The following is a 17,526-nucleotide window of genomic DNA, read 5'->3' as shown; positions in this document are numbered from 1 at the left end:
TTTAATTTAATACCTAATAACATTTTTTTTAAATTGCTCGTCTAGAGGCAATGTGAGAGCAACTTTAATTTTTTCCAAATCCAACTTTTTTTAAGATGGAAGGTGATATCCAATTTTATATTTCAGAAATGAAATGAGAAGCTCTAAGAATCGTTTCCACGGTCCTAAAATATTATAATTATGAAAATAGCAACAGCATAAATTGTTACAAAATAAGACTATTTTTATAATTGTAAAAATTTAGGACCCGTCAAACGTTTCTTAGTATTTATTATAGAATTTCCTAAATTTTCAACTCAACATCGCGTTTATTGTGAACTAAACTAAGATACCTAAGCTAAGTTCCGTGAAATTTTACAACCCTAGTATTATAGCAATCAAAGAAATTATTATAAAATATCAGTCATTACTAGGGCTTTAAGCTTGATTATTTTTTTCATTTGAAATATTTTGAATTTGTTGTTTGGTTATTACATAACCTCATTTTACTAAATAAATACTATAGATAAGAATAAAATATTTTTTAAATTTGATTTTCTGAATGGAGAACCTTTCAAGAATATTGTGTGAAAATTTGAGATGAATCGGAGCAAAACTAACAAAGATGCAGCGATTTTAGCAACCGCGCCTCAGAACTGAAAAACAGAGAAAAGAAGACAGGAGCAAAAAGATGCTTTTTGACTTTATGGACCTGGCATCGATTATGTTTTATTCCAAATTTTTTAGTGTTCAAAATTGTAAAGCGTTTTTCCCAGAAATCTTTTTTTTTCGCAAAAATGCGGTTTTCACTTCAGTGTTCCCAAAAATGGTAAAATTGAAATTTCGAAAAACCCTACCAGCTTTACCTGGGGAAAGCAATTATCTAACGAAAGAACTTTGATTTTTTGATTCATGATGATGCAGCACCGAGTTACGAGGGACACCGCAATTCTACTTTTTCAGGAGACGCTTCCGAATAATTGATGTCATTGCCGTATTTTTTAATATTTCTACATAAAAATTTTACAAAATATTCTTCGAATGCTATACTTAAATTTCCATTGGGTTTAATCAATAGATTTTAAATGGGAAAGCTAGTCAAAGCTATTCCATTATTTTTTCTGAAATTTTGAATACAAAATTTGACCAGGATCTCGCTATATTTTACTCAAATACCCTGGAAGCATGTATAAAATGAACAGCAATACAAATTTTGCATTATATTTTCTGCCTAGGAAAAAGTTTTTCTAACAATATTCAACGTGTTTTAAACCCAAAATTAACCATTTTTGTAGCCCGCGAAAGGCTTCTCCATAAGATCACATGTTTTTTTGTCACGACTTGAAACAGTGATATTTCAAATTTTAACCTGGGAAGGGACCCTAAAAAGGCATTACGTGAAAGAGGACACATTTCTGCGCAAAAAAAAACAACTAATTTTAATGATTTTTCATCTGATCGATCCAATAGCCGGACAACCTTAATCATCTTTGCGTAAAACGAAATATTCGAATCTTATCATCGGTTAACTCAAATGAATTGACACTAAGAAACTTTATTTTAGACAAAAAATATCATTAAATTTGCATTTCAAAACGGAATACCGCCTGGCATTTAAATAATATTTCAGGCTCTTCGTATTTGAGTGAAATAGTCCAATTTAATTTTGAGGTTAGAGCATGAGCCCAACTTTTTTAGAAGTAATTTTCAGGGATTGCTCGGACAGTATAAATCCCAAAATGTATTAATTTAAATTTCGTAGTCATTAAGGCTGAACATTTTAAATTATTTTTCTGAAATAAAATAATCGTATAGCAATGAAGATTCCCCCACGATGAAAACAATTTAAATTTTGAAAATCTTGTAGTATATAATCATTCAAGGCCTTGAGATTATGAATTTTTTTAAACTACTAAATACTTTTTCTTTAAATTTTTATTTGTTTTTCTAAAATCGCAAATACTTGTACTAATTTCTATCGCCGCCCTGAAATCCCAAAATAAACCCACTTTCTGAAGTTTTGTGAAATAAAAATTCAAACGATCCTCAAAACATAACATTTAAAAATTCATAATTATAAAATTAAAAACAGAACGTCCTATAATATCCTAATATACTGAATAGAGGGTTTTAAAGAAATAAAAAACGAATTTAGCATTCAGGGAGGCTGTAGTTTATTCATTTAAACAGTCTCGGCCGGTCTGGAGCCTTGAATGGGGCGATGATTCTTGCTCAGATATTCAGCAAACTCCTGGTAAGGAGCCTTTTGCAGAGGAACATCCTTCCAGAGATCTGGGGTCAAGTACGCGTACGTCTTTGCGATGGCAGCGTAGGTAGCCTTGGCGAAATTACCAAGAGTACAAGTGGATCCCCTTGCGGAGGTGTAGCAATCCTCTATACCCGCCATCTGCAGAAGCTTCTTCGGTACTGGAGCAGACACAATTCCCGTTCCTCTGGGTGCGGGAATCAAGCGCACCTGGACGGATCCACACTTGCCAGTCACCTTGCAAGGTACTGTATGGGGCTTACCGATTTTGTTACCCCAATAGCCAAGACGCACAGGAACGACCGACAATTTAGCGAGGATGATGGCACCTCGAATTGCAGTCGCTACTTCCTTGGAGCACTTCACACCCAAACCAATGTGGCCGGCGCTGTCTCCAATGGCGACGAAAGCCTACAAAATAAAGGGAAAGAGTTGATTAGAAATTGGGAAAGTTAAGAAAGATATTATTGAGACTTTCATTTTGGTAATCGCTGACAATATCAGGAATCACAGCGCAAAAGTAGCTTAAAAATATAATGATAATTTCTTTTTTAAAGAATACCATAATTATTAATTAAATCGCGATACTTTTTTAGATATTTCTTTCCACGATTTATAATTTTGTCCTCACAAATCGGAATGGTTCAACTGCGATAAAGAACCTGGTGACAAAAATCTAAATTAGAAAGAATAGGCACGATATTAAAAAAGCATTATAATTTGTGCATAAAAGTGTTCAAATGATTTTTTTGTGGAGTTCAAAGTATTTACTAGATTATAAACATAAGTAATTATAGGAAACAAAGAGGTTTATATGGAATTTACGTATTATACAGTGAATAAATACATTTTTGATAGAAATATTGAAAACAAAAAATTATTTTACTATTTATCGTGATTGTCAAAAGATTATAAACTTAAATGAACTTATTTTTAAGCAAAAATCACATCAAAATCAAAATTTTATTGATTGATAAGTGAAATATTTACTTCTTAAAATACTGGTCTAGAAGTTAGGTTAGAATTCGTATTTAAATTCCAATCGTCTATTATTCATATTGTTAACATAATCTGGATACAATTTATCGCCAACACACATAATTAAAAGTTTATTTAAGTTTACAGTGTATTAAAACTTACATTAAATAGTGAAATAATTGGTTTTTTTAAACCTATTTGATAAACATGTGTTTTTCACTGTATAAGATGGAAATTCGACCTAAAAATATTTGTTTTTAGTATTCAATTATTGTTTTATACTTCAAAAAATAATCGCAAAAACACTTATGCAAAAATTAAAATACATCTTTAAAATTGTACCTACTCTTTCTAGTTCCAGTTCTCGGCACCAGGTGGCGAAACGGTGGACTACCATTTCCAATACTTAATAATTCAGAGTGTTTTTCCGACTCGCAATATTTAAATTATCGACTAACGAAAAAACAAATTTTCAACCAAATAGTTGAATTTTAAACTAAAAAAGACAAAGATTGGACTTATAATTGTATTTTCAACAACAAAAAATACGACTTTTTAACTGAAATGATCAATCTTAACTAGAATAGTCTTTTTAAACCAAATACGAAGATTAATTTGTACTAAGAAAGACAAAATTTCAAGAAAATGAATCAATTTCCCATTAAAAAGATAAATTGTCAACCAACAATTGAATATGAAACTTTCAGTTAAAGAATATTGTTAAACCAAATAGATGAATTTTTAACTGAAAGAATGTAATTTTCAATTGGAATAGTTGCCTCTTCCGACCGAAAAAAATAATAATTTGCAAAAAACAGCAAAATTAATTTTCAAAAATAATATTTATATTCTCCAACGTAGTGATGAATTTTTAACTAAAATGATCAGTCTTAAACGAGAATTATTCAATTTCAAACAAAAGACTAATTTTCAACCCAGAAGATTAATTTGTATGAAAAAAAGTCAAGATTTTTAACTAAAAAAGATAAGTTTTCAACCAAATATTGAAGTTATATTTTCAGTAAAAAAAATTAACAAAAAAAAACCATTTTTACCAAAATAGTTGAAATTACAACTCGAACAATTCAATTTTTAGGCAAGAAAAAAAGAATTACAAAAAAAATAGCTCATTTTTCAACCAGAGATGAAATCAATTAAAATTATGAATCTTGAATAAAAAATTAATTTTAAACACATGAGTAACTCTCAAACAAGTGATTACATCTTTAATCAGAAAAGATGAATGCGGAACAAAAAATACAGTAGTTGATACTTCAAACAGAACAAATTAACATTTTTTTATAAAAAACAATGAAATTCAACCGAAAAGAACGAATCTTCAACAAAACACATGAATATTCAGTAAAAAATTTTATTAAAAAAAAAAAAAACAAAAACGAATTTTTAACTAAATAGTTCAAGACAGTAATATAAAGCTATTTTTACAAGTGAAGAATTATTACTATTCTTAAAAATTGCAATTTAAACAAAAATCCCTGACAATTCCAGGTGTCCCAGGCAGGGTAAGCATCCTGTATTTTCAACATGAGACAGAGAGCAAAATTCTGACCTTTAGTGTATTTTTTATATTTGTATTATAACATATTGCTTTTTTGTATTTATTTCTAAATAATGTATGCAAGTGCTTAAGGATTATACGGATGCAATTGATTATTATTGCTACATTGAAGCCGTAATTTGTTTTAAATTTCAATCATAAAAATTAATCAAATAAAATTTTTAAAGTTAAATGATAATTCTGTATTGTAAAAAACATCTAAGAGAAAAAAAGACTAATCCATTCAATATGTACCTTAAAACGAGTCCGTTGTCCAGCTCGGGTTTGTTTCTGGACGGGCATGATCTTCAAAACCTCATCCTTAAGAGCAGCGCCAAGGAAAAAGTCGATGATTTCGAACTCTTTGATGGGAAGGGAGAAATGGTAAATTTCCTCCAGGGTGCGAATTTTGCCGTCTCTTACGAGACGACCCAATTTGGTAACTGGAACCCATTCCTTGGCGTCTTCCTTTCCACGTCCACGGCCACGTCCACGACCGCGACCTCTTCCTCCTCGTCCACCGCGACCTCCACGATCACCACCTCGACCCCCAAAACCTCCACGAAAACCACCACGTGCGGCTGGAGCAGCGTCCGCCATACTAGAAGAGAAATTTAACACGTTCATTAAAAGTGAAACCAAAACAATTTAAGAACTTTAAACATATTCTTAGTGCAGTTTTCTCTCTTGAAAGACTTCATATTCGAAAACATGATGATACACTTTTAGGGTTTCAATTTTTTTTCATGATTATTGATAAATTTTAAAATTCTAATGTAAATCGACTTAGAAATTGCGTGAGACACAGAAATACAAAAACGAAAAATGTAATAACTTAAAGTGTGATAATACCATGCTTCAAAATGCTATACAATTGTAAACAATCTTTTATTAAAATCCGAAGTACAGTGATTAATTATCGTGAAAAAATATCTTATCTACAAAAATATAATTAAATAATGTAAAAAAAAAAAAACAGAAATGTGTCACAGCACATTACATGATTGAGGTTACAAAATCTGCATTCTAAAAAGTTCTAGACTTTCCGTTCAGTCTTGGACACACTTTTCTATTAAAGGAATCGGAATTTTACCAATTTCACGTGAATTTCTGTTTATTTAACAATGATTTTCACAAAAAATCCGGAAAGTTGAATAGAATTCCAGAATTAATCACAAATCGAGTATACTAAACTTTAAAGTTTCGGAGACTAAAAGAACAATGCAGTTCAAATTGTACCGAATTCCCAGTTTAAAGAATTGCAATTAATTATCCTTGAAAAAATCAATAATTTATCCAAAGAAACTCAAATGAGTCGAATAGACATGGAATAACATAACCTTAAGCTGCACGTGGTTCACGGAAAAAAGTATTTTGAACTTCAAAAAATCACAAAATTATATAAAATTAATATTACCCATAATCACAAGTATTTTAAAATTCATAATAAATATATTTTATACGTCAATTTTAACTAAAAATAAGGTAAATATTGATAATATACTCACGTCAATCTTTCTTTCGGCACGGAGTACAGAAGAAAGACTAATGGTGTAGCTTCTGTTTCCGGTAAAGTTTCTTATGGCGGCGCCACCAGCGAAAGGAGCGAAAATTTTTAATTTCAATTTTATGAAACAGAAAATATATCTAAAAATAATTGTGTTAAAAAAGATCAAAAGTATAATAACTGAAAAATACAGAAACTTTTAGGTATAATTTTAAGTACATGATTCAAAGTAAAACGAACATATATTATCGAATTTCTAGAAAATTTAAAATGTAAAAAATGTATAAAAAAGGTTTAAAAAAAAAGTTTTTTTAATTTATTAAAAAAACATAATATGAAGGGCAATTTAATATTAATTAATTACTTTCTTACTCAGGGTATCCAGCGTTTTCTCAAAAAAGTGTTAGGACTTTTCCATGTGTTCCAGGGCAAAAAGATTAATTTTTTCAGGTACCTTTTTTTTACAGTGAAAAATACTTTTCACGGAACATAATAGAAATTGTAGGCCTAATGGAACTAAACAAAGTGTCATATGCAAAATTTCTCACATGCCCCAAAAATATATTTTAATGTAGTAAAAACTGTTTTTGTTAATTATTCATTTTATCACGATGAAAACCCACGATGCTACAATCGTAAATATTTAAAATTCTCTCAATGTTTTTTTCAACTTTAACAACAATTTCATGACATTTTTTTAATTAATAATTGTTGCTGTTGATATAACCAAAATAAGTTCATTTCTGTGTGTAGTGAGCTTTTTGTATTGGAATTGGTTGGAATTTTAATCAGTTATCGAATTTTAAGCAAATTTAAATTCAATTTTTAATGAAATAATAAAATTTTCAAACAAAACAGCTCCCTTTTTATTCAAATGATAGAATTTTCAACCTAAAAAGATGAATTTTTAACCAAATGAGCGAATTTTAAATTCCAAATTGTAAGCTTCAAAAAACATTGTTGTATTTTGAACGAAATAATTGCATTTTTAGAACACAGTTTAATTCCTAAGAAAAAGGTGAATTTTAAATCTAATAAGGACGATATTTTTGTCCAAAACAGACGAATTTTCAGCAAACCCAAATAGTCGAATTTTGAAACAAAATTTTTTTTAATTTAACCAAAAGCAGTTGAATTTTCAACACGAAAAGTTGAGTTTTCAAGAAAAAGATGCATTCTTAATGAAAATCAAGTAGTTGATATTCAAAAAAAAAACGAATCTTTAATGAAATAAAAAATGTCACCGAGAGTTGAATTTGAAAAAACCAATATTTCACAATATAGTTGAATTTTTAACGTACAAAGATAAATTTTTTGCAAAAAGAGGGAAATATAAAAAAATAGGATTAATTTTCTACCAAGAAGAGACGATTTTTCAACAAAATACATGAATTTTCAAGTAAAAATTATACATATTCCGTAAAAAATTTGTTTAAAAAAATAGTTTTATTTTCAACCAGAGATGCATTTTAAACTAAAATGATAAATCTACATATAAGAAAATGAATTTTAAACTAATTAGGTCAGATTTTGACCACAAAAGACCAAACAAGCGAATATATTAGTTGTATATAAATAAAGACGAATTGCTAACCAAAAAAGATCAATATTTACTCAAAAAATGGAAAAGTTACACTTTTCAGAGCAAAATTTAGTTTTAAATGAAAAAAAAAACAATTTTTCAGCAAAATAGTTCAAATTTTAACCAGAGATTTTCAGTTAAAAAAACAGGGAGATGAAACTTCAAAAGAAATAATGAATCTACAACTGGAATAGTTAAATCTTCAATTAAAAAAATTAATTTTCAACAAAAAAATTGTTAACGACAAAAATTTAATTTGGCAACATACAAAAAGATCACTTTTTATGAAAGTGATGAAATCTTCACCCGAAATTAATTGTATTTTGACCAAAAAAGAGTCATTTTTAACGAATAATGTAATAGTAGATATTATTTTATAAAGTTTCAGCGAAAAAGATTGATTATTTCCTTTCATTTTAATCCTTTTAGAATGTAGAAAACATATTTAGCCAAAACTATTTGTGCAAACAGATTAACGGCAAATTTCTAATATGATTCGCGTGCCTAGAATTTTAATAAAAATGTAATTTAATAAACCATTTTATTAAAATGGCTTTAAAATATAATTTACCAAGTTAAATAATCATGTAGCAGTCTTAATTAATAGCTAGGTATTTATAAAAATATTATTCCAATAACTAATTTATTATTAATTCAAAATTAAACGAAACTCATTTTATTTAAAATTTCCCTATGGATATATTATTAATATCAATTGATATCTATCTTGTGATGTTTTGTTCATTCCATTTGTTCTTAAAAATGGCTTAAAAATGTTAAATTGACATATTTGAAAATAACCTAACTTGATCATATTTAATTAAAAAATAATTGTAAATTTTTTAATGGCATCAGATTTTAGAGATGAAGAAATACAGGACGATAGTAACGATTTTGATATCATTATCATCGGCGCTGGGATAACAGGACTCACAGCTGCTCATGTTCTTCTTAAAAAAAAAGTTGGATTAAATGTTCTTGTTCTCGAAGCAAATAGTCAGTTATCAATAACTATTTTACATTTTAAAGCACAAATCGTGAATTTACATATTATTAAATCATATTTAAAATCTATATTAATATTAAAGAAAATAAATCTTTTGTAATTTCTAATTGTTTGACAGAAACCATTGGTGGAAGAGTATTTCTATCAGAAGAAAGTAAAGCTTTTTACGGAAACTCACTTCAAAAACATATAACAGAACTTTTGGACGAGTTAAAAATTCAGGTTGTACCCAAAAGGAACAATGAAACTAGAAATATAATATTTTTAACGAAAGGTGGACCTTTTCGTAAGTTTTCGTCCTATGTTGCTGCTCAAGTTTATAATTTTTTCATATCGGTATTATACTAGCGAAATTAATTAATTTGATTAACCTAATCTCTTTCATATTTGACGATTAATTTTATATCCTTTTTTAGTTACATAGAATTAGCAGAGATTTTCAATTCAGGAATTACACGAGTCATGAAGATGCTCAAAATCTTGCAAAATTGAGCCTCGATGAATTATCATCTAGTTTTACATGCTGGGGAGCCGCGAATTCAATTTGTCGAAGCCTACTTTTCATTTCGTGTGGTAGATTAAAAACAAATCAAATTTATAATTGCAATAAATTTGTTTAAATTGACGTAAATTTACAAACTTCAAGTTTTTTCATTATTTTTACTCTAGGTATCAGTAATCTTAAAAAAGCATCTGCATTATGGTATTTGGTTATGGTTCATGGAGCCGGAGGTTTTCTTCAGAGATTAAAAATAACTTTGGGAGATGAGAGTCGTTTCTTTATTAAGGTTAAATCGTTAAATCTATTTAAATACAAGAAAATGAAATTCTATATCTCCCTATTTATTAACCTTTTCTTTTTCTATAAATGAAAGGATGGAATGGCTCAACTGGTAAAAGAATTATCGAAACAAATAAAAAGGAGCCGAGGCTTTATAAAAAGTTCAGAACCGGTTTTAAAAATTCAGTTCAATGACACAAGAGCCTACGTGACAACAAACCAAAAATGCTATAGGTATAATTTATAAAAAGTTGAAATAATTTCTCAGTTTAAAAAATTTAAAGTCATGAATCAAGATTTTAAAAAGTATTTTTCAAACCAAGAAGAAAACTAAAAATGAAATTCGGAAAACGAAAGCAAGCCTGCTGCACGTAATATTAAAAAGAATTTTTAATGCAGTTTTCTTGATGCTCTTCGATCTTTTACGTTTACTACATTTTCTAATTTTTCAGTTACAAAATTAAGCTCAAAAATGAAAAAATAAATAAAAAAGAAACATTCTATATCTTAATCGTATGGTCTCAAATTTAAATCGTTAAAACTTCTACAATTTAAAGTTGAGCGTGGTTCAACGTTTTTGAATAGAGTGATTTTACACTGAAACTGTGAAAATGGTACAATTTTAATTTTGAAGAATTTGGAATCATTTAAAATAATAATTTTAAAAAACATATCCAAGTAAGAATATGCGAAAAATTCACAATTAAAATTTTTAAATTGTACAATTACAAATTGATAAAAACATTGATTACTTTTTCCATGTATACATACACAAATAGTATGTAACTTCTGGACATTTTAAACTTAGATTGTCTGGGGCAGCCTGTAAAGTCTAAAAAGAAAGAAAAGAATAGTATCAACGAAAAACTAAAAATCAAATGAGTAAAAAAGATACGAGCTACCCTGAAGTCACATTTAAAGAATTTTTTCCCTTATCAGATGCGATTACGTAGTGATGGCAGTGCCACCCCCTGAGAGTAGTTACATAATCATCGAGCCCTCGTTATCTCCTAATTTATCAAAGAGCCAGACCCTCTTCGAGAATGGAAAAAATGTTTTCTTTACTGCAGTATTTGAAGGACAATGTTGGAGAGATAATTGTAATTACACAGGGGATGTTCTGACGACTTCAGACTGTGACTCAAACCTGAAACTGGCTTATGATGCCACACATTCCGATGACGAATCGCAACTAGTTCTGGCAGGTTTCCTCTCAGAATCAGATTCCCAGACTCCCGAGAAATTCAAGCTTTTTGACTCTCTAAACAAATCTTTTGAAAGCAACACAGCAGGAAATTTCACATCCTATAAAGAAAGAAAGTGGATGCCTTTTAATTCTTCTGAAAGTAAAGATGCAATCAGAGGAGGAAGTCCGATGAGCTGTTTAAATCCTTGCGATTTGACGTATCATATCAATCCACTAAATCTTTCTCAAGAAAGGTTTTCATATTTTCTGAAAAAAGCCGAATTAAATTTGGACAACATTATTTTTTGAGCATTTTATTAATATTTTTATTTTTCAAATTAAAATCTACACAGGATTTTGTTTGCTGCGAGTGAATATGCGACGTATTGGCCGGGAACGATTGATGGAGCGATTGAAGCTGGAAAAATGGCGTCGTATTCAATTTTATGGCGAACAAGACCTCAATCTCTCAACCGATCAGATTTATCTTTCTTCCCGTATGAATAAAAAAAAAGAAAAAAGATATATTTAAATTTAATGCGTCACATCTTAAATCCAAATCTGAAATTCTAAAATATTTTATATGCAGCGCAAACACCACACGATTTCACCAAACGTCAGTAGAATTTTCTCTGATTTACTACATGTGCCTGGCAGCCAATATTTGCATCTTCTGGTCCTTTTTCAAAACAGCTTATTAGGGTCAGTATCATCATAATCGAAGTTCATATCGCAAGTTTACAGTTCTCTAAAATCATTTTTTAAACTAACTAAAATAAACATTAATATATATTTCAACAATTCATTTGGTTTATAAACGATCAAAAAATATATTAGGACGTTAACAAAAAAAGGGTTGAAAATCGAAAATGGCTAATGTTTAATAGAGATTACATGTTATTAAAAATATTAAACTCAAATCAGTTTTTGAAATAAAAAATGATCCTCAGCAAAATTTTATGTAAATTTTTTGGTATCAAATAATAATACTGATAATAAATTAAAATTAAGAAATTATAATTTTTTAACGTTATTTTAGTTTAAATGAGAAAAAATTACATTTTGTAAGATCCAGTTAAATTTTATTTAAATCAAGAAAAGTATTTTTATGTATGAAATGTCTATCGTTATTACTGAAGAAGCAAGTTTTAATTTCATTAGACCTAGAAAAAATTTCTTCCTAGATGCTACATCTAAGGAAATTAAATTTTGTATTGTTTCTACTGTGCAAACTAAAAGCATCTCATAGATAACACTACAAAAATGGTTAATTTTTATAAAAAAGAACCAAATCTTAAAAACTGTCATTTTTCCTCCTTTCAAAAAAATCGAATGGTTTTGTGCCCACAGGAAATTCTTGAGAATTTGTAAAGCACCTTAGAGCAGAGTCATCGAAAATATATTCTTAGTTAATTATTTAAAAAATTGAGCCTCTTCATTGACGCGAAAAATAGACTAGCACTGGACTTGTTTAAATAATTAACAATTATTGTCAATTTTCAAAGTATAGTATGAAAAAGTTATTGGAAAGAGATTCTTTGTTGATTCTGTAAATAACTTGAGCCTGCTTGCTCACCCAGGTGTGGTTAATAAACCAGACCTGGGGTCTGCGCTGAGTAACCTCCTGTCACTGGCCGGCATCGGCCAGTTTTAAAGTGCGATCCACGTGCTCGATTTTTCACGCGTTGTATGCCCCGCTTACTCCCTTTCATTATTAAATTTTCTTCTAAACATTGCTGAGGTGTGGCCTTGAGCAATGAAATTCCGTGTAGTATGGGCGGAGCCCTTTCAGAAGTGGTAACCTACCATATCCCACCCTCAAAATATATCACATCAGCCCCTCTGTCTAAACAGGCTCATAAATCGAGTTCAAGTAAATCCAGGTTTTCAATCTTTGAACTCGACTCCATCTGCTTTGATGAACTTGGTGGAAGTTATAGTCACGGGTTCCCTCAAAACGTAGAAAAGTCAAAATATCTTCAATATTGTCCTCAATTGTGTGAACCCCTCTAACTAAAACTTTACCTGCTAAGGATAGGTCAGCGTAATACATTGAAAATTGTTGAGTGGAATTACCGTGGTGTCTTGAATAAATATAGCGACCTATCAAATATCCGTGTCGCTTTTGATATCCTACTTATGTCGGAGACCTCTCTAAAACTGGACTCTGAATAAGATTTTAAAATAAAATATTTTAAAATCATTAGAGCAGATATTCTGTCAAACTGTGCCTTGCCTTGTCAACAAACTCGAGACGCTTGCAGATTTAGTAAAAACTTCCTTAGGTGAAGTGTTCATTGGTTCTTTATATAGAGTGCTCGCCTTTGATAACTTTAGCATGTCAAAGACGTGGACTGTATATTTTTTATTTATATTAAAAATATAAACTGCAGCTCAGTTTTTATTGCTGCGGACTTTAATTGCCTCATTCCACTTTGGGGAAGTTTATACGATTGCAATAAAGGACGGAAGGTCTGGTCCACCCTACAGCAGACAAATTTGATTCCCATAAATACCGGTGAACCCACCTACCGCGCTGGGCCTGGTAGCGCCTCTTCAATTATCGAATTAACTTTCGTATCCCCAAATCTCTTTAACAGTTCTTCTTGGGGTGCTTGGAACGACTCCTTAGGCAGCGAAAACTTGCCAGTGACCACCGGTAGGTAGGTTCTTTGGTATTTAGGTGAATTAAATTTGTCTGCCCTACTGAAAATTCCTATATAGGTTCCTATATAGGTTCCTAAATAGGAACCTACATCGGATCCTATATAGAATCCTACATAGGAACCTATGTGTTTTACCTATAGGTGCAACCTATAGGAAATGACATAGGATCCTATAAAGGATCCTATATAGGATCCTATATAGGATCCTGTATATGTTTCAGCATGGGACTATATCCAGATGCGCAGTACTATATTATAGCACCTACGGCTGCGCAGTAGTTTTTTTGGTTCTCCAGAAGCACCTAGAGACATACGTAACATTAGGTACCATGAGGTATCATTAGTCAGGTACCATCAGTTAGGCACTATTAGGTACCTTATTAGGGAGTGTCCTATACAGGCACCTATATAAGATCCTATGTCCTTTCCTATAGGTTGCACCTATAGGTGACACATATAGCATCCTATGTAGAATCCTATATAGGATCCTATGTAGGTTCCTATATAGGAACCTATATAGGAATTTTCAGTAGGGTGTTATGGAGCGGAACAGAGCTCCAGTCCATTATTGCACTTGTGTAAATTTCCACAAAGTGAGTTATAGCAATTAAAGTCCACAGCAATAAAAACTGAGGTGGAGTTTATATCTTGAACAGAGTTAAACAATCTCGTCCACCTCTCTGACGTGATAACGTTATCAAAGGCGGGCACTCTGTGTAAAGAAACAATGAGTAGTTCCCCTAAGGAAATTTCTACTGAGATTGCAAGCGCCTCGAGTTTCTTGTCAAGGATAGACACATATGTGACTTTAGAGAATGTAATTCTTCTTCTTATGGCAATAGCCAAGCCACCACGGCTGTTCGACAGCCTATCTGCTCTGATGATGTTGAAATATCTAATTTTCAAATTTAATTTAGAGTCCGGTTATAGAAAGGTCACAGGCATAAGTAGGATATCAAATTCGTAACGGATACCTGATAGGTCGCCTTGTTTATTTAAGACGTCCCGGCAATTCCACTTGACAATTCTCAATCTGTTAAATATAATATTTTGGCTTTTCTCCATTCGTTTAAACCCAATTTATGAGCCTAATCAAACGGAGGGGCTGATGTGAAAGATTTTGAGGATTGGGTATGAGTACAGGAAGAGAAAGGTGAAAAGGGAGAGGTGGAGTAGGAGGGAGAAGTGAGAGGGAAATGAACCTGTTGATGAGGGGCAAGGCCATTTGGAAACAGGCTAGAAATTCCACCATTGTTGTGGACGTAAGAGAAGAATGAGCTGGATTCTGTATGTGAATCGAGACGTGATCAGGTATCACTTTCGGGCAAAGGTGCTGAGAAAACCTGTGAGGGGAGAACAACATCATCTTTTCGTGATTATTCATCCCAAGCTGGGACATAGTGTGACCGAGCAACATTTGGTAACTTCGAAAAACAGGTATAACAAAAAGTAGCATCATCGCATGCCGCAGTTGAAGTGGACGAAGAGGTTCATATGCCCATGACACGAGAGACTGTAAACGAGCGGAAGCCGCATCTGGGGGATGTAGCATGGTCGACATTTTTTAGGCTTTTAGCCGCCAGAGACTACCCCTGCTCCTGTTGAACTCATGGATAAGAGATGAATGAAGAAAGCCTGCTTCTCATTGTGTGATTCACTGAGGCTATCTTAGAGTTAGCAGATGAAGAACCATCTGTGAGGAACGGTCTGCGCAATTTAGTGGCAACAAATATCTTCTCCAGTTAGTTGACAGCTTAAATACCGAGATACTGTCTCTGTTCTTGTAGCAGAATATGAGTTTGCTGCGGGCGCAGACCCTTGAATATTGCGCTGTGGTCGTCCGTGCCAAGATAATGAGCATAACATTCAGAACCCAGGATACTAACAACTACGCCCTAAGGAAGATGTCAGACCCTCCATGGAAGTGTCGACTTCAAGGCGAGATTAGTAAAATAAGAGAAAATTCGGACAGTTGTACAAATTTCGTAAGGGCAATCGTTCTCAGAGACTGACTCGCAATTTGGAGGAATTCCTTCGCCCATATAACATTCGTTCAAGAACATCTACGAACCTGGACGAAGTTATTGACTAACTTAAACAGAGACTCATGGCCCTGTAAGGGCGACTAGGACGATTTAAGAGAGCGAGCGCGAGAAGGAATTACAATAGGATTCTTTTGGAAAACGAAAAACGTTTCCTTCACAGACTTAAAGATAGCAAAAACAATACTCAAAATTATTGTGAACCACCTAGGGCCGAGGAAATGGAAAGATATTGGACGAGCATCTGGGGTACTCAGATGCACGTGTTATAGGAAAATGCATGCCCTGAATAGTTTTGTCAGTGAGGGACGACGAAATCCATGGCTTTTTGTAAGAGTACTGAATAGACGATATCCGCCCGTGATGATTCAAAAGAGCAGAAACTTTCAACGGCACATTCTAACTTCTTCATATCAACGCCCTTGGCGGCAAAATTCCAGTTGACCTTTCCCCTCTTTTGACCCCAGCCTTCCACTTCTTGGTCGGTTTGAGTTAGCTAAAACCCCGAGAAGTGGACATCCATCAGATGATTCCGCGTTGCTTCTTCGTTTTTAGCAAACTCACCATCATCGAACCTCATGAGCCCGAGGCGAGCTTCCGCATTTTTTTCCGGCATCTTGTGGAGCCTTGCTGTGTACTGAATGTTCTATGATACCTCGCAAAAGCCCCTCCAATATTTTTGTTTAAAAATTCTTATATTTTCATTATATTCTCACTGAGCATTCTCACAGATGTCCCAGTCTGAAGAGAATTTAGTTCTGCTTAATCTGTTGCACCGAGCTCTAGTGATTTTAGATCGTAGAGGCCCCTTAGTATCGCCAGGGAACAAAGCCGAGGCGATATATATCTCAATACAAGCCACTAACTCTTTCCCTGTAAAACCATACGCCTGGTTAGAACCACCGATACGTCTTTTCTGTGGCGCTGATTAATCTACCTCATTGAGATTCCCGTCTCATCAATTAAAAGGTTGTTCGGCGCATCTCCAGATGTTTCCGGAGAGAGCCGCAAAGGCCCTTTATAAAATTTCAGAAAGGCCGACAACTGGAATCCAGTCCGTCCCCTTCGGTCTGGCTCCTTGTCTGTTGGAATACGCCTTCCATGAATCGGTTAGTAGATTGGGGTTCTGGAAGCTCAGGCGCCTCAGAACAGTGGAATCCTCGGGCGTACCGGGAAACAATATTGTCGCTCTGCAATACCTCGGAAGACACTCTACTTTCTTGTTCTCCAGGTTTAGTCCCTTCTTGAGCCTAAATGCTGAGTTCTACACGGAGAAAACCATATCGCAAGGATTGCATTATATACCGTAATTTCTGCGCTATATATCGTAATTATTACATTATAATAGTGTAAAATCGTGATATCGTACATTGCAAGATTTTACATTATATTATTATTTTATTATATTATATATACGAGGGTTCTAGTAGTGGCAAATTGATATTAGTGCATTATAATATCCTAAAAAGCTTCGGAACCCGCTTGTACGTTATCATATTGCGCTTTATTTCCATACAGAGGTTTTGCGATATCGCGAATCAAAATTGAGAACCTACAGAAACCGGATGTGCGAATAGAGTTCCAAAATAAGATAATCGAAAGCAAAGATAGGGCAACATGGGAGGAACTTATAAAAAACAAAGATTTAGAGGGCGCCTGGACAATGTTACGGGATATCCTTGTTAGATGAACGATCGAAGTGTGTGATACCGCAGTTGTAGGAAGAATGTCTGGTGATGCGTGGTGGAATGATGAAATCCAGGCTGCCCAAAAAGCAAAAAGAGAAGCGTACAAGAGAACTTTGAACATCGCAGGTCTTAGCAATGGGAAAATAAGTAGACGCAGAAATGATTATAGACACGAAAACAGGACTCTTAAATGATTAGTTAAAGAAAGTAAAGATACAATTAGAGCAGAAGAAGAGATAAAAATACAAAACGACTTTGAAGGAAGCAGGAAACTACTTTATAAAAAA

At 32.5% G+C, this 17,526-nt stretch overlaps 2 protein-coding genes across 4 annotated transcripts in view; one reads left to right on the top strand and one right to left on the bottom strand.

Moving 5' to 3' along the window:
- Positions 1–2,129: 2,129 nt before the first annotated feature.
- Positions 2,130–6,339, bottom strand: LOC117167631 (40S ribosomal protein S2). The gene is made up of 3 exons (XM_033352707.1): positions 6,290–6,339; positions 5,037–5,382; positions 2,130–2,656 (listed from the first exon to the last, which is right to left on the bottom strand). The coding sequence occupies exons 2-3, from the start codon at positions 5,379–5,381 to the stop codon at positions 2,162–2,164; spliced, it is 840 nt and encodes a 279-aa protein (XP_033208598.1). The 5' UTR covers position 5,382; positions 6,290–6,339; the 3' UTR covers positions 2,130–2,161.
- Positions 6,340–8,653: 2,314 nt separating this feature from the next.
- The window catches only part of LOC117167965 (amine oxidase [flavin-containing] B-like), a 16,997-nt gene continuing 8,124 nt past the window's right edge, over positions 8,654–17,526 (top strand). For 2 of the 3 annotated variants that reach the window (XM_033353237.1, XM_033353238.1), the window contains exons 1-9: positions 8,654–8,866; positions 8,995–9,212; positions 9,293–9,449; positions 9,546–9,664; positions 9,752–9,891; positions 9,981–10,028; positions 10,597–11,097; positions 11,197–11,340; positions 11,433–11,545. In XM_033353237.1, coding sequence (XP_033209128.1) covers positions 8,716–8,866; positions 8,995–9,212; positions 9,293–9,449; positions 9,546–9,664; positions 9,752–9,891; positions 9,981–10,028; positions 10,597–11,097; positions 11,197–11,340; positions 11,433–11,544 — 1,590 coding nt within the window. In that variant the 5' untranslated portion in view covers positions 8,654–8,715 and the 3' untranslated portion in view covers position 11,545. Of the gene's footprint in view, positions 8,867–8,994; positions 9,213–9,292; positions 9,450–9,545; positions 9,665–9,751; positions 9,892–9,980; positions 10,029–10,596; positions 11,098–11,196; positions 11,341–11,432; positions 11,696–17,526 lie in introns of those variants that run through there. The other variant, XM_033353239.1, reaches the window with a different exon arrangement.

This window comes from Belonocnema kinseyi, chromosome 2, assembly GCF_010883055.1.
Source record: "Belonocnema kinseyi isolate 2016_QV_RU_SX_M_011 chromosome 2, B_treatae_v1, whole genome shotgun sequence".
NCBI classification, from domain to species: domain Eukaryota; kingdom Metazoa; phylum Arthropoda; class Insecta; order Hymenoptera; family Cynipidae; genus Belonocnema; species Belonocnema kinseyi.
The sequence above is the reverse complement of the archived record's forward strand: the minus strand, read 5'-3'. Positions and strand labels throughout refer to the sequence as shown.